General features: G+C 40.5%; 1 protein-coding gene across 5 annotated transcripts in view; it reads left to right on the top strand.

Moving 5' to 3' along the window:
• The window catches only part of PPP1R9A (protein phosphatase 1 regulatory subunit 9A), a 157,455-nt gene that overhangs the window by 113,740 nt on the left and 21,645 nt on the right, over positions 1-22,070 (top strand). For all 5 annotated transcript variants that reach the window (XM_076331480.1, XM_076331481.1, XM_076331479.1 and 2 more), the window contains exons 7-12: positions 404-559; positions 6,085-6,138; positions 8,514-8,743; positions 10,155-10,251; positions 13,926-14,097; positions 21,352-21,509. In XM_076331480.1, the coding sequence (XP_076187595.1) occupies positions 404-559; positions 6,085-6,138; positions 8,514-8,743; positions 10,155-10,251; positions 13,926-14,097; positions 21,352-21,509 (867 nt within the window). The remainder of the gene's footprint in view (positions 1-403; positions 560-6,084; positions 6,139-8,513; positions 8,744-10,154; positions 10,252-13,925; positions 14,098-21,351; positions 21,510-22,070) is intronic.

The following is a 22,070-nucleotide window of genomic DNA, read 5'->3' as shown; positions in this document are numbered from 1 at the left end:
CTTACAAAAGACTAATCAAGATTCTGTCGGTCCTATTCTGCTTTCCTTTCTGTTTGGAAAAGATTCCTTGTTAAATCTGAGATAAATTTGGAGAGGTCTTCCTATGGAAAAGAGGCCTCACTTAGAAAAGGATGAAAACCATTGAAATACAGAGCCAGTAATGTGTAAGCACTAAATTCTTAGTGCTTAAGACACTGTTTTCTCCTCTCTCTTAATGTTCTGAAATACTACTGTGGAGTTGTATTTTGTCTGGTAGAATTCATAATTACTGGGATTCTAGCTAAAGAAAAAGATAACCTTTTTTGTATGCAGTATGCTGTGTTTGCACAGCAGCTTATTTACTTTTTGAACAGTCTCTGCCTAATAAGGATAACTGGAATTTCTTAAATGCTATAAAATTAAGACAGGGGAATATGCTACAGATGAAGAAGACGAAGACATGGGACCTGTCCTTCCAGGAGGTGACATGGCTATTGAAGTGTTCGATCTCCCTGAAAATGATGACATGTTCTCCCCCAGTGATGTGGACACCAGCAAGCTTGCTCACAAATTCAAAGAGGTAAGTTATGGATCAGAAAATATTCCTGAAATATCTCACTGGAATTAGATTTCTAGTTATCTCATTGCTCAGTGCTTCTTTTTTCTCTTGAAAATTAGAGTTGATTTCTAGCTGTTTGTATACTCGGTACTTTCGGATGACTCAAACAGTTCTGCTTAAAAGAAGTGGAACTGTTCTTCAGAGTTGTTTTAGCATCAGCTTTCAGGTGACCGTTGCATTGATGGAGAGTAATTTATAATTTTTCAGCACAGAAGTTACTCTGCCTCAGCACTTATTTTGCATTTTTTGATCAGGAAGACAAAGTGCAAGTTAATTCATTACTAGCAGATTGCTGCCTTTATTTTTTCTTTTTTGTAAGATTCCAATCAAAAGTGATCAGGAAAACCAAACAGCAAATGCTAAATTTCAGTGAAAAGGGACGTGTGGAGCTCATCCTATACCATTACGCAGCGACTCGCCAATGTACAGCACTGTCATATGTTTGGCCATGTGTTTAGAAAGATGCTGTATTGGGGAAGCAGGCATATTTCAAGCTGGTGTTTTACCAAACTTTGCGGCTACACAGTTTGTATAGCATCCACTGGTGCTAACTGGGGCTTGAATCAGTGGTGTTCATTGCGGTCATTGAATTCATATAACTTAACATGCCAAAGTACTGAGAAACATTTCTTCCGTATTTTAGGCTGTGCTTTTGATGTGGTATATTTCTGAGCTTTCCTGAATTCTGATGCAAATAAAGACATGAAACAATTGGATTTATCTAAGCCCACAGTAATGGGCTGAGTGATGACAGTAAAGAATGTTTTTCTTTTTAAATACAGGAAGGTAGAAGGGGTGAAAGTAGCCAGAACCTCATAGGAGATTTGAGCAGCAGAATCTGGGCCCAGAAAGGAGTTTTAAAATACAGAGGTTCCCTTTTTATCCTCTTCCCCTGTGCTCTCCCCTTCCCCTTCCCTCCACTCAAGCCAGATATTTTATCTTCTATCTCTAGTGGGAGTAATGTATGGAAAGTAATCAGTGAGCAACCAGTCTTTCCCTTTTCTGCTGATACCCTTTTCAGCCTTTGGATGCCTACTGTTATTCATCGTTGCTTCCTGAAAGTTTTTTACTTTACTTAAACGATAATTTTCTCACTCCATATTTCAAGTTTCAGGCTCTTACGCAAATTAGCAGAACAGTTTACTTCATTTTCTAATACTTTGCATCATACGTAGTGATACTTTCTCAAAGCGGTGGGAGGATGCTACCATTCTGATTGTGCCGGTGTACCAAGGCTATGCAAACCACAGATACAGTGATGGGCAAGACACTCACCTTTGAATAAAGTACCTGTAAAACTATTCTTGAATACAGTTTCCATCAGCTTGGGCTATTGCCATACTTGAGCATGTCCAAACTGATTTGAAGCTATTTGCAGACCTGTCTGATATAATGGCCCCAAAATGCTGGTGTAGAGGAGATCAGATGAAGGGACTTTGGGATCCTCCAGTTTAAGTGCAGATGAGAGCCTGAGAAGAAAACATTAAATGCTCCTGCATAAGAGTGGACTCTTTTTCACTAACCCACGCAGTTACCGCTGTTACAAGCATGCCACTTTTGTTTCGCTGATTGTATTTAGCAGTACACAACTGCATTTTGTTGGCTGCTACAGAGCGAGTACATGTATTTTTCTTGGTATTTGCCCTGAATTCTTTCAACACTAGAGGACTTGTTCACGATCACGCTGCACAAGCCCACACAGTGTTTTCTGGAATTGTATTTAAAGAATAACTGTTCTTTCTTGTTCTTACTCCAGAGATTAATGAAAGTATTAAAGAAGTGGGTTGGACATAATCTTTAAGCATAATAGTTTGGCCTAATTAGTTGAATTCAGTCTTTGCTATGAAAAATGTGCTCACATACTTTGAGAGCACTCTTATTTGAAATGCCTTGCTTTTGGAATGAAAGTCAGAAGAGAGATGGGCATTCCTGGGTGAATCACTGTACTTCTGCAAGTCTTGTTTTCCTGGCTGTAAAACAGGAAAAATGGGACTGATTTTCTTTAACTGCTTTGAGAGAAAGAGCTAGAAGCTTTATTTTAGCTGTGATGATTGAAGAGAGACAAGATCTGTAGGGAGAAGGGACATCTTATGTAAGAATTAGGTATTATATTTCATGTCTTAATGAAATATATGAAAAATTGATGATTATTATTATTATATGCAAAAAATATATCATGATTATATAAAAATTGTCATGGGCATTATTAGATTCCATTGGGTACTTTCTTTCCCAGTGTACTCTGGATATTTTAACATTTGCTAGCTTTTCATCCCATTCTATCTTTTGCAGTCTTAGATGAATTCAATCCATTTTCTCTATATATCTTATTTTTTATAAAACGTTTTATTGTTTTGAAGAAAATTAATCAGCTTTTCAAGACATCTTTGAAAAGGAAATGTGCCAAAAACTATTCAAAATGTCATTGTTAAAATGAAGCATTCACAGTTTTATATTGACTTAGAAAACATAATAATACAAAATAATATCTGCCAAGAATTTGTCTGGCATTATATGGGACATGGAATAAGGTATTTTTGCTCCCCTATTAGTAAACTTGCTTAAAATTTTTTAACTACGGAGTCCAGATTTGCTTGCCAAACAGTTGACCTTGCCTGTTGTTTAGTCTAACCTATAAATATGTTAGTATTTCTCATCTATTCTGCAAGCATAATTAGTTCTTTAACAAAAGAAAAAAAGAAAAAAGTAAATGTCCTGCTACACATTTGTCTGTTCGGCAAGAAAGTGTCTTTTTTCTTCTGCCTCAGTGGGATCTGCTGTACCATGTACTGATTCAATGATCTGACTGGGTGCTCGGTATTCATTTTTTTAACTTAATAACAGAGAGTATAAAAATAACTGTTAAAACCATCTGTACCTGAGCAGATTGTCATTTATGCAACAATTTGGAGTTTATTTGTATATAATAATAAGCTGTTTAAGTGCTGCTTATGGGTTTGTGGGGTTTTAGAAGAGATGGGAATGGACTGTAAGCAGGTAGCCTAAGGCTTTGAGTCTTGGCTTTTTGATTTCATCATTAACTCCACAAAGGGCAAAGTCTAGCTCATCCATCCTTCCCCTGATTTTATCTCATTCCAAAACAATGAGGTAGCAGAACTAAACAAAGGCCTGGGCACCTTATAAACACCGTAACATTTTGAGATGGTTCTTTTGTAATTTTTCACTACTAACAGAAATGGAGTGATGAGGAAAAACAGTTCTCAATCTCTGAAAATTGCAGATCAGAGCTCAAAAATTGCAAGTAACCTCTTGCAAATGCTAATTAAAGTATCTCCTTAGTTTCCTCTACTATGTATAATTACAAAAAGCTATATATCCTTCTCGGCTTCCTGATCTGCTGGGTGGAGTAGCACCACTGGCCACTTCTTGCCGTTAACACCAGCTCCAGGGCTGCCAAGTGCCCTGTTCCCAGCTGCACTGGCGTCTCTTGGCCTGGACCAGCAGCCCTGCTCTCATGTGGTGTTTCCTCAGGAACCCCGTGTAATCCACGGGTTAGCTGCGTGCTCGGGGCAGGTTTGATCTGGCCCCGTGCATGTTCCACCTGCTAATTGCGCCTGGTGTGCCTCCACATTTTACATGTTTCTTCAAGCCGTTACAGTCAGTGACTGGTTTCATTTGAAATGAAATCTTGTATCTGTTTTCACTGAGCACTCGAAGATTCGTTACACTTTTCAGTGCAAAGTCAAAAAGAGAGTATAAGTAACAGATGATCCTGGGGACGAGAAGTGCTTACAGTCTCCTCTGGAGACAGTGACCAAGAAATGAGCGGTGGAAAGAAGACTCCTAAACTGTTACTCAGGTGGAACTGGTTGCATCAGTGCCTCCTTTATTCCTTCCAGCATAAATTCAGTAATTCTCCACCAGAAAGGACTAGGATTATTCACTAGATCAGTTAAGGCTGATTTGCAAACCAAACTGCATCTGAGAGTGTGCATTTCCTATGCCACAACAAGTGCGTTCAAGAGGCTCCATGAAAAGAGAATTTCAAAAGTAGCTTGGCCTTTCTTGAAGATACTTGTACCGATCAGCTCCGTGATGGCTCCTGTTATTTTGAAAATTACTCCTCTCCTCCAGAAGAACTTCTCTTTTGAATTATTTGTACATTTTTTTACTAACAGCCTGGTCTTCAAGAATGGAGCCATTGCTTCACCAGAGATGATAATTTCTGGTTCAGTACAACTCCCTCATGTGCTCCATTAGCTCAATATAAACTATTCCTAAAGGCTCCCGTCAGTCTTGTAAGAGAAGTAACCCCCCATGTAGAACATGCTTTTCCGTAACTATTCCTGGTATTCATAAATAATGGACAACGGCTTTGTCTCCACTGCAGTGCCAGCTCAGGCTGTAATTCAGGTTTTGCCCTTGCCGTCAACCCAACACACACAAGTCACTGATTCAGATTAAACAGTGCTTTAGATTTAAGGTTTTGGGGCCTGTCAGAAATTTGTCCATGCTACCTGCTTTAAATAATAAAGCAGCAGGGATTTGGGTGCAGGCCAGTATTGGGTGCATGTGCATGATCATTTCTATTTGGATTAGGGTTATACTGTTGAAGCTGTGGTTCGATTCGTACTTCAGAGCGTTCTTGGAGCCTGTGAATAGCACACCTTTGGGGTGAAACTGAAGATATTTCAGGACATTACCTAATACACTCAAAGAGCTAATGAGTATTCACTCCACAGGATCAGACCAGTAGATCAGATCAGTAGGTCCATCCAAAAGAAATCCCCCCGGAAAGTGTGCAGGTGGATGCCAGGTCCTCAGCACCGACCCTTTCACTGTACAGATCCACTGTTACTGTGGCATGGTGCTTGGTAATGTAACTACAACCTTTAGCACACTGCCTGGGCTGTTAATCTACTTGCCATCATTTTGTGTGCTTGAATGCCGTTTCCTGTTTTTTAGGGTTTCCTGTGTAACTGCTCTCAATTGAGATTAGCTAGCTTGAGCAGAGTAACTCCAGCTAATGGTGGAGAAGGATAGCATCAGTTTACCTTTTTTCTTGCGTGAAATAAATGTGTGGAATCTTCCCTCAAGGTTTTCCTGACTTCTTGAGTTGTTAAATCACTTATTTCCATATTTGCTTTTTTGTAACGTGCCTGCTTTAATCAATGCAGTGGGACTTTCTGACAGCACTGGGACGTATTTCACGTTCACATCAGAGGAGAGCAAAGCCCAGCAGGATGACATCTATTTTTTTTTAAGCATAAGACATTTGGTTTTGCTAAACAGATTGGATGTTCTGATTTGAAATTATGAGTGGTTAGACGGCATCCTATCTTTAATTAGGTTGCACAGACTGAGTCATTTTGCAAGCTAGACATTTTAATTTACAATCTACTGCACTGCAGCACTCTTCAAGGCCTTCTGCTATGTAATAAGGTATTCAACTTGCAGCACAGGCTTTAAAAATACCGGAGTACTCTCTGTGACTTCACTTGTTTATTTTATATTTTCAATTTTAGTTACAAATCAAACATGCTGTTACAGAAGCTGAAATTCAGAAGCTGAAGACGAAGGTAAGAATCTATGGTTAATACACATTTTTTTCCTCTCTCATGCAAAATCAGATCTGAAGACATGTATCTTTATGTGGGTGGAGAAGTCAACATCCTTATTAAAGGCTGATTAAGAAGCACAGTGGCTCGGCTAAATCTTGTCTTGGTATATATTCTCTATTCAAAGTTTCAAGTAAAATCTTAAGTGCTGCTATTAAGAGAAACTGCCAACTTGTGTAGCTTCAATTAAACATACATTTTAAGGGGTATCATAATGACTAAATGGCACATTTCTAGTTTTACAATTCTAATGCATTTTCTCAGGTTTTTAAATTATATTTGGATTGCATATTTAAGTGTAAGTTGTTAGGGTTTTTTATTTACCAGTGATGTTAAAGTATCCTGTTTATATTAGTTCCTTTTTTTGACATTTTTTGTAAAAAAACTCACTTACTTAAAGGTGTTTAATAAAAATTACTTTTTTATATACAGAAGAAAGAGCTGTTTCATATTGCTGCAGTTCTTTTTAAAAGATAGTATAGAAAGGAAAAAGCTTACCAGTTTAACAGAAAACATCATCTCACAATCGGTTGCTATATCTTAGATTGCATTTGCTATAGCAATAAAAAGAAATTGTATTTTTTGTACTAGGATAACCTTTATGGGAAGTCAACTGATAATTCAGTTGTTGAGTAATATTAGGTTTTATAATGACATCCTTCTCTTTGAGTTTGAGTCCGTTATGAAGGAAATAAAAAGAAAACAAAGAGAAAATTGTACTTCAGAAAAAGATTTTAGATTATTATTTCTTTCTAGCAACTATTTGCACTGACTGTGTATTTTGCATAGTGTTTATCAAATCTGCATAAATTATTGGTAAAAACAAATTCAGAGTGCAGCTGTGTTCTGTAAGGACAATTTCTGTTGTACTGTTTCAGTTCAGAAAGTCAGAAATCTGTTCTTCCTCCACTTTCCAGTTCCAATCTAGCAATTGGAGCCGCACGGTCAATCCCTTGGGATTGTGCCGAGCCCCATTGACTTCATGGCAATGATGTGTGGGTGTAAACATTCATCTGTGCAAATCCATTTGCAAGATTAGGATTAATGTGCCTTTTTGTGTTGGGCTTCTTTACCTAGTGTTTTGAATAAAGCTGAAGAAAATGTGGCTAGTTTAGGTATATTACTAATAAAATTGCAAACGAGTTATTTTCTTTCTGTGTGCGTTATCCTTGATGCTAGCAGAACTGCCTAGAGCAAATTAAACAGTCTCGATAAGTAAACAAGGATGTTAAGGCATTTTTTGTTTTCCATAAATTCTGGGAGCTAAAACATGCAAGCTGCTGAACAACCCTACCCTTATCCAGCACCAAACATTCAAACCCGCAGCTAGCTTCAGCTGGGAAGTGAGAAGCCTAACATAAAAAAAATCTAACAGAAAAACTAGCAAAGGAGCTAAGGTTTATTATAAACTCAGCAGGAAAATTTGGGCTCCTCTAAGGTTGCTTCCAAGTCATTGGACTTCATTGGTGCCAAATAGTGGCACTCGCAGTGGAACTGCACTGGTCATAGAGTTAAGCACTGCTGATGTGTTTGGCAGAATTAGCACCTGAAATCTTCAACAGCAAGGGCATATTTTTCTTTTCATATTAGCTCCTTACAACTCAGTAAGCAAGTTTAAAGAAAACAAGAGTAATATATTTATAACAGGTTCTCTTTGTCCTCGTAATAGTTCTAGCATAGTTTCAGTATTGGATGCAAAACTCTGTGCTTGCTTAAATGAAAAAAGATTCTAGGTTATGACCCGATGTTAAATTTTGAATTATGCTCCAACCTCTTTTGTTTGCCTTTCTAGATTAAGCAAGATTATGACATGAAAACAGACATTGTAAGAATTCAGTAGATTTTCTAATGTGGGTAAAAAAGCAGATAGTTGCAATTGGGTTTTTTCCTATTGTTTTCTAAATTGTTCTTAAATCAAATCTAGAACCTGAAAATCAGTTTCCCCCAAAATAAGAAATTTCTCATTTTATCGAAGTGTACGAATGCTTCCTAACACCTGAGCCAGAAGCATAGAGCAAAATGCATCTCCAGTGCTGACTGCAGTTTGCCTGAATACTCCGCTATTGACAGTTTTAAAGCACGTTGGTATATCCCAGAGAAGCACAGAGGCTGCACTGGCTGCACAGTGCAAAGGTTCTACTTCGTTTTATGAGGAAGAATAATGTATGTATCAGGCTGTGTTCTTCGTCTTTGAATGCTCTTTTCACTGCTAGCATATTACTTATATAGCTATTAATTCACTGATTTTCACTATTCATGTTGTTTGAATTCATCCTAAACGATTAGGCTGCACTTCGCACCTTTTCACTGACTGGCATCTCCACTCTTTTGTTCAGCTGCAGGCTGCTGAGAATGAGAAGGTGAGGTGGGAATTGGAGAAGACCCAACTCCAGCAGAACATTGAGGAGAATAAGGAAAGAATGATGAAATTAGAGAGTTATTGGATTGAGGCACAAACCCTGTGTCACACGGTGAATGAGCACCTCAAGGAGACGCAAAGCCAGTATCAGGCTCTGGAGAAGAAATATAACAAGGCAAAGAAATTAATCAAGGATTTTCAGCAAAAGTAAGCAGCTACGCCAGGCTCAGCAAATGACTTAGTGGCCAGATAGGAAACGTATATGTGATATATTTTGAAATATGAAACCCACTATTAAACACCTGTAAGGTAAACGCTATTTTTCACTTTTTTTTCATGAAAAACACCGGCTCTTTATTATGGAAAAATGTTAGTAGTATTCAAGTATTAGTTTAGTATTGTTGAAAAATAGTACTATAACTAAATAAAGACTTAATCTGTAGTATTCCAGGTTGGAATGTTTCAGAATTACTAAATAACTCAATGTGATTGCAAACAACCAAGAGTAATCATAGTAAAGCATTTGATTAGCAAGGTTTGCAGCAGTTTATATTGGTGTTGTGTCAGCTGGATTCACTCCTGCTGTGTACTAATGTAACATCAAAAAGAAATTTGTTTTGTTACATTTTACATTTTATTTTTCTTCTTCTCGTAGATGCCAAGAATGTTTGAGCTGAGTTGAGCTAACTGATGATTACCTGGCCCCCTCTGTTTCATGTGGTCCCCTCTCCCTGATGGCTAGCAAGAATAATAACATCTTACATTTCTATAACAGCTTCCATTCCCCCAAATTTCTTTTTTTGCAGCAACTTTTTCATTTTCTGCTGAAATACACTCATTTAAAGAAGAAAACTCAAAAACATACAGCAATGTCAAGTGACAGCTGGGAGTGCAGAAGTGAATATCCTGTCCCATTAAAAAGGGTTTTAGATAGTCAAAATACCATTACCCATCTTGGAATTTCATGACTGTTCCAGAACTAGCTGGCATCTTGTGTGCTTTCTGTCACAAATGTCTTAGATTTTCAAAATAAAAAGAAATAAGGAAAATAGCTAGAATGAGCTTGGATAGCCTTTCTGTTGTTACTCTGTTTTATATTAGTAAAAAATCTAGTCAGTTGTTTTTAACTATCTCAGACTCCTAAAATCAACTAACAGTTTTCCTTATAGCTTACTAGAAAATTAGATTTGTACCTTGGAACTTATGGATGTCCTTTCTGTGAAGGAGTACAGTCATACTCTAATAAAACAGATTTTGCTCCATTTCCTACAAGAGAACACAGCATAAGCTAAGCTAACGTTGTTTTCATTGTAAATACAGATTATGAAAAAATTAGTTTGATTTAACTGTTTTGATTATCAATTAGAACAACTGACTTTTTTTTCAGATAAATTCCTCTTACCATTTTTATATCTTCACCTAGCATATTCGCTTACACTAAATAATTGTTTAGGGTTTTGTCCTATTTGCAGTTTCATACTTCTTACTAGGTTAATAATAAAATATTTATTAAGGACAGATTTTTCTGATGCATAGCTTAAGATACATCAGAACATTTTATTTTCTGTTGGAATCTGATTGCTTTGATGACAGCAAATACATCCTTTTTTTCCCTAAGAGAACTTGACTTCATCAAACGCCAGGAAGCTGAACGAAAGAAAATAGAAGATTTGGAGAAAGCACACCTTGCAGAGGTTCAAGGCTTACAAGCTCGTGTGAGTAGTATTTACTCTCATATTTGAAGAATGAGACACTTCAGGGAACAGAAGGCCCAATATGCCAACCGGACCCACTTCTTAGGGAAGTCTGCTGCTTCCCTGGGGCCTGGGTTGAAAATGTGAAGAGAAAACTTCCTACCCTGGTACGGCCCTCAGATTATTTTCCATTATTGATTTTTCAGGTAGGCAGCGATGAAGTTGCAACTAGAAGTCTGAGGGCAATCAAGAGAGACTTCAGGGCCTTAGGATGACTGGTTAAGGGATCAGGAGCACAAGTGGTATTCTCCTCTATCCTTCCAGTTGCAGGGAATGATGAGGGAAGAAACAGGAAGAGCCAGCAGATCAATACCCGGCTCCGAGCCTGGTGTCACCGGCAGAATTTTGGGGTTTTTGATCATGCGTTTGTCTACACAACACCGGGCCTGCTGGCCACAGACAGGGGTACACCTGTCTCAAAGGGGAAAAAGGATCTTTGCACAGGAGTTAGCAGGGCTCATTGAAAGAGCTTTACATTAGATTTGAAGGGGGAAAGGGATAAAACCAGGCTCACTAGAGATAAACCTGGGGGCGGCATGCCAGTGTTTGAGGGACGGTGTGCTAATGAGGTCCTTTGGTCTGCTGTCTCAGTGGAGGTAGGGGATGGAAATCCATGCAGCAGCAAAGACACAAGGGTTATGGATGTGTTAAAAACCATGGAAGCGCCCGAGAATGGTCACACAGGAATTAGGGTTTCTTCTCCCAAAAAGGTGGTGGGATCAATAGCTCAACTGAAGTGTACCTACACCAATGCATGCAGCGTGGGCAACAAACAGGAGGAGCTGGAAGCCATTGTGCAGCAGGAAAACTATGATATAGTTGCCATCATGGAAACATGGTGGGATGACTTGCACAACTGGAGTGCTGCAATGGATGGCTATAAGCTCTTCAGAAGAGATAGGCAAGGAGGGAGAGGCGGTGGGGTAGCCCTGTACATTAGGGAATGTTTTGATTGTCTAGAGCTTAATGATGGTGACGATAGGGTGTTTATGGGTAAGAATCAGGGGGAAGGCCAACAAGGCAGATACCATGGTGGGAGTCTGTTATAGACCACCCAACCAGGATGAAGAGGCAGGCGAAATATTCTATAAGCAGCTGGGAGAAGTCTCACAATCGCTAGCCCTTGTTCTCATGGGGGACTTCAGCTTACGAGATGTCTGCTGGAAATACAATACAGCAGAGAAGAAACAGTCTAGGAGGTTCCTGGAGTGTGTGGAAGAAAACTTCACACAGCTGGTGAGTGAGCCAGCTAGGGAAGGTGCCCCACTGGACCTGTTGTTTGTGAACACAGAAGGACTTGTGGGTGATGTGACAGTTGGAGGCCGTCTTGGTCATAGTGATCACGAAATGACAGAGTTTTTGATTCTTGGAGAAGTAAGGAGGGGGGTCAGCAGAACTGCCACCTTGGACTTCTGGAGGACAGACTTTGGCCTGTTTAGGAGACTGGTTGAGAGAGTCCCTTGGGAGGCAGTCCTGAAGGGCAAAGGAGTCCAGGAAGGCTGGACATTCTTCAAGAAGGAAATCTTAAAGGCACAGGAGTAGGCTGTCCCCATGTACCAAAAGACAAGCCAGCGGGAAAGAAGACCGGCCTGGCTGAACAGAGAGCTTTGCCTGGTACTCAGGAAAAAAAGGAGAGTTTATGATCTTTGGAAGAAGGAGCAGGCAACTCAGGAGGACTACAAAGATGTCATGAGGTTATGCAGGGAGAAAATTAGAAGGGTCAAAGCCCAACTAGAACTTAACCTGGCTACTGCTGTAAAAGACAATAAAAAATGTTTCTATAAATACATTAGCAACAAAAGGAGGGCTAAGGAGAATCTCCATCCTTTATTGGACATGGGGGGAAACATAGTGACAAAGGATGAGGAAAAGGCTGAGGTACTTAATGCCTTCTTTGCCTCAGTCTTTAATAGGAAGACCAGTTGTTCTCCGGGTACCCAGCCCCCTGAGCTGGAAGACAGGGACGGGGAGCAGAATGAAGCCCCCATAATCCAAGGGGAAATGGTTAGTGACCTGCTACACCACTTAGACACACACAAGTCTGTGGGGCCGGATGGGATCCACCCAAGGGTACTGAAGAGCTGGCGGAAGTGCTCACCAAGCCACTTTCAATCCTTTATCAGCAGTCCTGGCTAACCGGGGAGGTCCCAGTTGACTGGAGGTTAGCAAATGTGATGGCCATCTACAAGAAGGGCCAGAAGGAGGATGCGGGGAACTACAGGCCTGTCAGTCTGACCTCAGTGCTGGGGAAGGTTATGGAGCACATCATCTTGAGCGCCATCATGTGGCACGTACAGGACAACCCTGATCAGGCCCAGTCAGCATGGGTTTATGAAAGGCAGGTCCTGCTTGGCTAACCTTCTATGACAAGATGACCTGCTTAGTGGGTGAGGGAAAGGCTGTGGATGTTGTCTATCTAACTTTAGTAAAGCCTTTGACACCGTTTCCCACAGCATTCTCCTGGAGAAACTGGCTGCCTATGGCTTGGATGGGTGTACTCTTTGCTGGTAAAATCTGGCTGGATGGCCAGGCCCAAAGAGTTATGGTGAATAGAGTTAAATCCCGTTGGCAGCCAGTCACAAGTGGTGTTCCCCAGGGCTCAGTACTGGGGCCAGTTCTGTTTAATATCTTTATCAATGATCTGGATGAGGGGATCGAGTGCACCCTCAGTAAGTTTGCAGACGACACCAAGTTGGGCGGGAGTGTTGAGGGTAGGAAGGCCCTACAGGGGGACCTGGACAGGCTGGATCGATGGGCCGAGGCCAACTGTATGAGGTTCAACAAGGCCAAGTGCCGGGTCCTGCACTTCGGCCACAACAACCCCATGCAGCGCTACAGGTCTGAGGAAGAGTGGCTGGAAAGCTGCCTGTTGGAAAAGGACCTGGGGGTGTTGGTCGACAGCCGGCTGAACACGAGCCGGCAGTGTGCCCAGGTGGCCAAGAAGGCCAATGGCATCCTGGCCTGTATCAGCAATAGTGTGGCCAGCAGGAGTAGGGAAGTGATCGTGCCCCTGTACTTGGCCCTGGTGAGGCCGCACCTCGAATCCTGTGTTCAGGTTTGGGCCCCTCACTACAAGAAGGACGTTGAGGTGCTGGAGCGTGTCCAGAGAAGGGCAACGAGGCTGGTGAGGGGTCTGGAGAGCAAGTCTTATGAGGAGCGGCTGAGGGAACTGGGGTTGTTTAGCCTGAAGAAAAGGAGGCTCGGGGGAGACCTCATCGCTCTCTACAACTCCCTGAAAGGAGGTTGTAGTGAGGTGGGTGTCAGTCTCTTCTCCCAAGTAACAAGCAATAGGACAAGAGGAAATGGCCTCAAGTTGCGCCAGGGGAGTTTAGATTGGATATTAGGAAAAATTTCTTTACCAAAAGCGTTGCCAAGCCTTGGAACAGGCTGCCCAGGGAATCGGTTGACTTACCATCCCTGGAGGTATTTAAAAGATGTGTAGATGTGGTGCTTAGGGACATGGTTTAGTGGTGGACTTGGCAGTGCTAGGTTAACGGTTTGACTTGATGATCTTAAAGGTCTTTTCCAACCTAAATGATTCTATGATTCTATGATTTTGTCTGGTATTCTGGAAAAAAGCCGTATCTTTTAGATGTGTATGTGTTATGGGTAACACTGTGTTGTATTTCTTTCAGATACGAGACTTGGAAGCAGAAGTTTTCAGGCTAATGAAGCAAAATGGGAGCCAGGTTAACAATAACAACAACATTTTTGAAAGGCAGACATCTTTTGGAGAAGTTTCTAGAGGAGATCCAGTGGAAAATCTAGATACTAAACAAGTGTCCTGCCTGGATGGCTTAAGTCAAGGTTTGTTTGAACCAAACCATAACTCCTATTAATATGTATGTAAATAGCATGGTTATCATTTAGGATTTAAAAGAAACAATTAATAATGCAGAGATGATGTTATTTTTCTGAAATTCAGTATCTAATGACAGCTGTATCAGGGTTATACCAAATAATGCCAATATAGAGTCCCAGAATAGTTGTACCTTGTATATTCTTAAAGGAATGGAAGTGACTAAGTACTAATAAAGCAAAGATCATTATTGATTTCTTAAAGCTTTCAGTGGGATGCCATCAACATTTTTGTTTAATTCGATGCTTCTGTTATGTTAATAAAGTAGGAGAAAATTGTGTTTTCTCCTGTGTTCCTCAATCTGTCCTTAATTACTCAACCACCAAAGATCAAACAAGAACAAAGTTACCAGAATGAGAAAAACATTGTTAAATCTACCATTCTGAATGGATCTCTGCAGGTTCTGATCCCACCTTGGTACAGACATCAAAAGGAACCGTGTAGGTGGCACTCACCATTTTTCAGGATGGAGCCTTTTGTGAATAAAATGCAAATTCTTTACTAGCACATTAATTAAAAATCTTATTCAGCTATAGCACAGCCTGATTTACAACATTTACAACTTGTAAGACTTTGTTCTACATTACCAAAGAGCCAAAACAATTTGTGGCAACACTGAGATCTGGATAGATGCTGTCAGCATGGTGACTGTAACCTTTACTTGTTTTGTATAGAAAAGATAGTTCCCATTTTTCAGGTTGTGTCAGTGAAAGTATACAGATAACTTCCACAGCTTTAGTTAAAGTTCTGTAATTGCAAGTGATTCCTGACTCTTGAAGTATATGCAGAATTAAAGCCAATTTTAGGTCCACAGCCTTGGAACAAAATTGTTTGGCACAGGAGCAATACTTACTGTGTATTTAGTAACATCTGTGAAATCAGGTGTCGGAGGTGTTGGGATTCTGACAAGGGAGCACCACACTCTGTTCCTATATAGATTTTCATTTTAAATGTACTATAATATTATTTATTTCTCTGATGAAAAAAAATGCATTACATTACCAAAGAAACTAATTTCTAGCAAGCACAGAGGTGTTTTATTAAAATTGGTAGTTATTTCATGTGTGGACCCAAACTGAATATTGCTCTACAAACAAATCAATATGAATTAAATTTTTAACAAAGTGTGTGTATAAAAAAGAGCTAGTCCTGCTGAAGCAGGATGCTGATTTGGGTGATCTCAGACCTTGTGGAATTGGTTTCCAGAAATCTTCACAGAGCTGTTTCTTTCTGGCAAGCGTTTATTATACTGAAATCTCTGAAGTTCAGAAAAGCACTCGGGATGACAAGAAAGTCTGTATTTCTGCCATAGAGACTCAGTAAGTGTTACAAAATATTTACTACTTAGCAACACTGTTAACAGAAACCCTTTCAGTAGTTTGCATCAAGAGAGGAAAGTGTGTTTTCTTCACCTGACTCACAAAAATCATGTTTACACTTACTGTTGTAACAATGTCAACACATATCCATGGCTCAAGAGCTGAAATCCAGGAATATCTCCATGTAAAAAAAAATTATTTGTAAAATTCTTTCTAAAAATTTGAAAATTCTTTATAAAACATTAAAACTCTGTGTGTCAGTACTTTCAGATTATATTTTTCAATTGATATATTTGCATGAAAATTTTCGTTTTCCAAGAGCTACCATTTTTCATTGCAAAAACGTTCCCCTGGAGAAACGTTTCCAGTGTTCAGTACTTCTGAGAGTTAGAATAGACGATCTGTGAATTTAAATGCCCAAGTTTAACCACCTGAATACAAACACAAATTATTTGCTAGGAAAAATAGACAATCAGCAGTGATTTTTTGAAAGCAGAAAAAGTATAATTAGACCTTTGATTCCAGGCTGGGTTTGTGTTTTTAGCAAGAGAAAAAGAAAAGCCCTTTTTTAAAATAAAGAGATCCCCAAACATGCTGCAGCACTCTTTGACTTCCATATACCTTTGCCAGTAAATTCCATATCAAAGTCTCTGAAGTCTGTCTCAGTAATGTAGTGATACTTGCTCTGCAGAGAAAGAGCCTATGTCTCCATATCACCCTTGTGTAAACCTTTTAAGAAAAGGCCTTGCCATTGTCTAGTAATACTAATCACTAATAATTAGTGTATTTACTAATCACCCTGTGAATGTTTGCAGAGGAGCTATAAAGGGCGGGGGAGATGTCCACGATGTCTTTGGAGGGTGAGCAGAGTTCCTCCGGGTGCAATGTGTTGTGCATACTGTCTCTGTGACATCCATGGAAGTGCTCCTGTCTCTTTCCTGGATTTTATTTGGTGAATATAACACATGCTGCTTCTTGAGCCTCAGCATTAGGTTTGTGGAGTGGGACTGCATGTATGCAGCCACATCCCATAATTTTTATTCTGAAGTTTGCAGGTCTGTCTTCCCTCGAAAAATCAGGTTATGTAAAACTATATATTTTAATTAAAATGATGCTAAGTATTTTTTTTTGCTTCAATGTGATCTGAGGTGTTTATTACATTCTTGCGTGGCAATAGATTTGGGAAGAACTAACGGATGCGACTTGATGGTCGCATACATATGAGCATAGCTGTCCCTGCCACTGCAGGTGCTCCGGCTGTGTTTAGCATCATGCCAGACTGTATGACTCCTCAGGTTGTAACATAACCTCATACTGAGTTTGAGAGGCTGCTAGTAACATCAGTGGAAGTTAGAAAGAGAAAATCAAAACAAGTATGGCCCACAGAGTTCTTCCTTTGCTTTGCTGGGGAATACTAGAAGCCTGAGGATTGTGTTTCTTTTACAAATCTATGACTTATTCTTAGAGTACAGAAAAATAGATAAAGTGCATTGTAGCTTTCTGGTTTAGTGGTCATGAGCTGTGTCTGCAGTAGAGAATCAAACTATTTACTGGAAGGAGTCAGTGGTTTGAAATCTAAACAGTTCAGTGCTGATGCCAACTTTGACAGTATTTGCTCATCTCTGTGCAAATGCCCATTCAAGCTGCTTTGATAGCTATACTTTCTGGGTGCCTTGAGATACCCAGGGATGCAACAGTTCACAGAAGGAGATTTTGAATCTGTCAGCCTGTATAATGGAAAAACAGTGGGAGGACAGGTGAACTCTTTCCTGCTCCACAGTGGTACTGAAATAATTCAGATGGAAGCCCATTGGAGTCAAGTGGTTTAACGCCTGCTGAAAGAAAGTCTAATTACATCGTCTCTGAGAGCAAAATAAAACCTGTTATGACTTTTATGTGAGAGATTTATCAGGCTTCCCAGTGGGTTGGGAGATTCCTAGACAAACACATGGGGTGTGTGTTTGTGCTGGGGAGCAGCGAGGGCTGGCGGCTCTCTGCAGAAGAGGGAGCCAGGACTGAGAGTGACAGCACGTGTGGCTGGGGCAGAGACCACCCGACAGCAGCCCAGTCCTGCTGCACCCAAGTGTGGCGAGCAGGGCAGGTCCAGTGATGGAAACCGGGGTCAGCTGGGAGCCCGGGCAAGTTCATAGTGGTGAGGCAGGTCGGAGGGCAAGCTGGGAGGTCCGTCCGTGGGCTATGGCTCAGGTCCAGATCCACAGGGTGCATGGCCTGAGGGCAGGACCCTAGCTTAAATGCAGCCTCTGACAAGGAAGGAGCCCTTACTGATGCTGTGTGAGCTCTTTGCAGCAGGCTGAACCACGGTTAGGTACCTGCAGCGTACTATTGAGTGCAAGCAGCCCAGCTCTGGGGTGGAGGGAGCAGTAAGCTCCAGGCCCAGGTGGTATTTTGCTTAAACAAGGCCAATATGACCACCTAAGTGAATACGTTTGCAGTGCTATGTCAATAGTTTGCATAATTTCAGCAGTGAAAGGAAGGGATGTATGGAAGTGCCTACACCTGAAAAAATAAATATAAGCAGTTCAAGTCATGGCAATGTGCAGTTATCCTATCGAGTACTTATGGTGGAAGCATAATTACAAGTCAGACAATGCTAATGATTCTGTAGTGTTATCTGTATGTGGAGTTTAACTCTTGCACAAAGAAAACAAAACATGGTACTGGAAGTCTTTGTGGTGATTTAAGACAACATATATCTGCAAAAATAAAAATGAGTTTGAATGAGTCTTACCCCTCAGTTATTTACTGGCATACTAACTCAACATGTGGCTTTGATTTGATTCAAGAGGCAGTTTGAGCTGAACATTACAGATCATTACTGTTGAAATGGGAGACTCTACGCTATCCCTGTCTTTGTCCAGCCACCTGGTTCTGCCTCTTCCATTGCCCTGTTCCAGCACTCACACTTGTGTGCACACACTGATTCACTGAAACAACAGAAAACTGATCTAAGAGGAGAAGAGGTTGGAGTATCAGACTAAAATTGCATAGTTTCTTCTGGGTCAGTCATTTGAATCGGCAAGCTGCAGTCCAAATCCTGGGGCGGGGGGAGGGTGTCACTCAGACCAACGGGTTGGGACAGCAGGAAGGAGAGCAGGAGCTCTCCATTTTGGTGGTGGTGGTAAGTCCCTGAGTCGGTTCTACCCTTGGGGAAATCACATTCTCTGAGACTGAAGGTCAGGATGTCATGGCAAGCAATGGGAAAAAATTCAGCTTTGCTCAAGTTGGTCAGAGTTTCTTCATTGGCTTCAGTGAGGCTAAGATGTCTCAGTTTATATTTGATTAAAGCAAAAATATCTGTAAGATCAGCTCTAATTAATTAGTGTGTTATGAATGCAGCACTTGGACAAGTAAATAAATCTAACGATTCTGGTTTGATTTGTACTATGAGGATTGCAAAAAACAAAAAAGTTAAAACCGTAAAGAATCTATTCCTTGTCTGGTGTAATATGCGAAAACACCTTTTAAAATGTGTTTTGTCTTACTGCAGCTTTGTAAAATGTTGAATTTGCTGAAATACTCAGATTTCGAGTGGATGATTGATAGCTAAGAAAAGTGCAGTTACGTTAGCTCTATTTGTAGAGGCAAGCCATATATGAAGTGTTTAGTATACTTTGCTCACAAGACATTCAGGAACAGGGTGGCTTTGAACCTAGGTAGGTAAGATGGTTTCATTGTTCCATTTTTTATATGAAATATTTCTCCAGTTTTCATGTATCACATAATGGTGTTTGGGCAGTAGATGAAGGGGGAAAGACCTGAAACTGCTTTCCCTTCAAAACCAAAGAAATGGGTTTTCATTATTTTTCCAGCAGGAAGTTTTATGTACAAAGACAACAGTGAGTAAGCATGAGAGTGACAGTGTCCAGCTCTTTTCTGATGGTATATAAAAATAATGCAGCCCTGGGGTTTTGGGTTTTTTTTCCATTTTGTTATTTTAAAGTACATATGGTAGAAGACAACATCTGCACAAACCCCAGATGTTCAGGAGATACAGCAACTTTGTGGAGTTAAGAAGTGGGAGAGTAGAGTACATCTCCCAGCTTTCACCCAGATCTTCTGGTGACTCTTTGTTGGGTTTTGTTGGGATAATTACTGCTGCCTTACTGCAAATCTCAGAGAGTTTTTGAACTGTTAGGTCAGGATAATGACAGATCTAACAGTCCATGTCTTGCTCCACACAATATAGCCATTTTTCTAATCAGGGAGAACCAGAGCCCCTTTGCTCTTGTACAGATCATGGCCTTCCCATTCCTGCCTTGAACAGCTGTGATTCAGGGTGCCTTTCATGGACCTTCTGGGTGGATTAATTTAATTTCATTTTCACTGTCATGATAAACTTTATGCAACATCACTGACAGCTGGTTGCAGTGAAATTTTATTTCTGCACTCGTGGGTTCTTCCTGCAAAGGTGTAACACTACCTTGCTAATGATTTTGCCAAAATGTGTTGCTGTTGGAAAGCTGAAACCAGACAACCGCAGTAGATAGTGATAATCACAGTGATGATCACGTCCTCGAGACTCCTGCTTAAGGAGGGGGGCTTGGCAGTGTCTTCTGATGTGATCCAAGTGCAAGTGAGGCAAGGCTGTATTCATGTTAGGTCATTCATATCAATCTGTTTGTATGAGGGACCACGATGGTTGGTGCTGACAGAGATGTTTTACTGAAGTTTACGTGAGTTTATGTAAATTTTAAGAGTTTGAAGGAACTCTGAATAAAGGCGAGCAGAATCTACAAGAGGAGATAATGGTTCTGAGGACAGTGTGGCAAGGGAGGAAGTAACAAATGAGACCACCAGGTGCTAATAAAAAGATGCTTTTACTTGCAGAAGGATTGGGGTGAACAATTGGGGCACCTTATTTGTGTTGTCACATAGAACTTTGAACAACAGATGACCTCAGAATCCAGAGGAGGATTGGGATTCCTCTCTGCTGTCCCCTCCTGAGAGGGATAGTGTGATAGAGTAAGCAACCTGTTTCACTGTAGGTCCGAAGGAATGAGTTTAACACTTGTTCATAATCCTGTGAAAGGCTGCCTGTAAGGCAATACAATCACAAATGGTTATCTGATTATTTGGATATTACCTGTATCACCCTCTGTGCACTACTGACTTCAGACATTGCTTGCTCATAATTTGCACATATTGTACAAGGTTATTTTGGGGGACATTCAGTACATGAGAGAACAAGTCATGTTCTTTAAATATGTAAGCCATTCTGATTATGATAAAATGTAGAGCAGCCTGAGGACTGCTCTAGATATTTCTTCCATAATTCAATGAGCAGCCTGCAAAACTGGTGAAGTTGTAAGGGAAGTGTTTAGTGGGGCAGCTGTGGGAAAAAATGGCAGTCCAGTCCCTCCTCCTCAAGTGGTTTAAAAAGGGCAGGATTGGAGATAAATTAATTGGTCCCCTGGGTCTAAATTGGTATACTCAACCAGATGCTGGGAAATGCCTGTCAAAGAGCAGTGAGATGAGGATTCCTTTGCTTTATGCCCTGATGAAGGAGAACTCTCTGCAGGCCAAGCACATGCAAGTCCCTCTGATGGAGTCTAGGTGGACCTGCTTTCTGGGCTAGTACAGCTGTTTTTGTGTGATCCTTCACGTAACAGTGGGAATCATTTGTTGAATTTTTAAATATTTGCAGTTGATTGTTTGCTATGCACTTACGGGATCTGTATAGATAAACTTGCTAATGGTTTATGCAAATAACCTTTTTTTTTGCATGTGTACTTTAACAGTTATGAAGATACAGGTACAAGTAAAACCTGTGAAGTGCATGTACTCGCAATTGCAGGTCCTGTCTTAGGAAAAAGTAGTGAAAGATTCTTGTGTTAAATAACTTCAAATCATGTTTCCACACAGATTTCAATGAAGCAGTGCCAGAAACGGAGAGACTGGACTCCAAAGCCCTGAAGACTCGAGCTCAGCTTTCAGTGAAGAACAAGCGGCAAAGGCCTTCTAGAACAAGGCTGTATGATAGCATCAGTTCAACTGATGGAGAGGACAGCCTTGAACGAAAGGTGAGAAGGACTCTACCCTCTCTTTCAGGCTTCCTATGGAGTGCTAGATTGCCCCGTAAGTCATTTCGTACTCTGTCTTTGTCCTTTCATTGTAGCACAGGCAGTATTTATTCCTCTGTGGCCAGTATGCTATGAATGTCCTTGAGTGATGTGCGAGTCCGGTCTCCTTTGAGTCAGCACACCTGGTTTGTTTTGTTTTGTTGTGTTTTTTTTAACAAGAATCCTGGGCTTTCTGATTTATGTGTGCTTTGTAATGCAGAGTGGGTCCTTTCATTTATGCAGGAGGTGAAAGGAACTTGAATCGTGCGTTTCTCTATTTGCTAATTTGTTAACACAATTGATATGCTATTCACCCATTGTTTTGTCCTATCCTGACGTCCGTCTGAAAGCAAATACCAGTAAACGACACTGTGTGTGGTATCAAAAGGTAATGGCATGAATTGCTAAAGCGTTTCGTACAAATAGAAGGCTAAATAATGAATAAAAGAATTGCATGTTCAAAGTAAACCTTGCCCTGTTTGGTTACTAAATGGTATAACCTGCTTTATAATCTCTTATACC

This window comes from Aptenodytes patagonicus, chromosome 2, assembly GCF_965638725.1.
Source record: "Aptenodytes patagonicus chromosome 2, bAptPat1.pri.cur, whole genome shotgun sequence".
NCBI classification, from domain to species: Eukaryota; Metazoa; Chordata; class Aves; order Sphenisciformes; family Spheniscidae; genus Aptenodytes; species Aptenodytes patagonicus.
The sequence above is the reverse complement of the archived record's forward strand: the minus strand, read 5'-3'. Positions and strand labels throughout refer to the sequence as shown.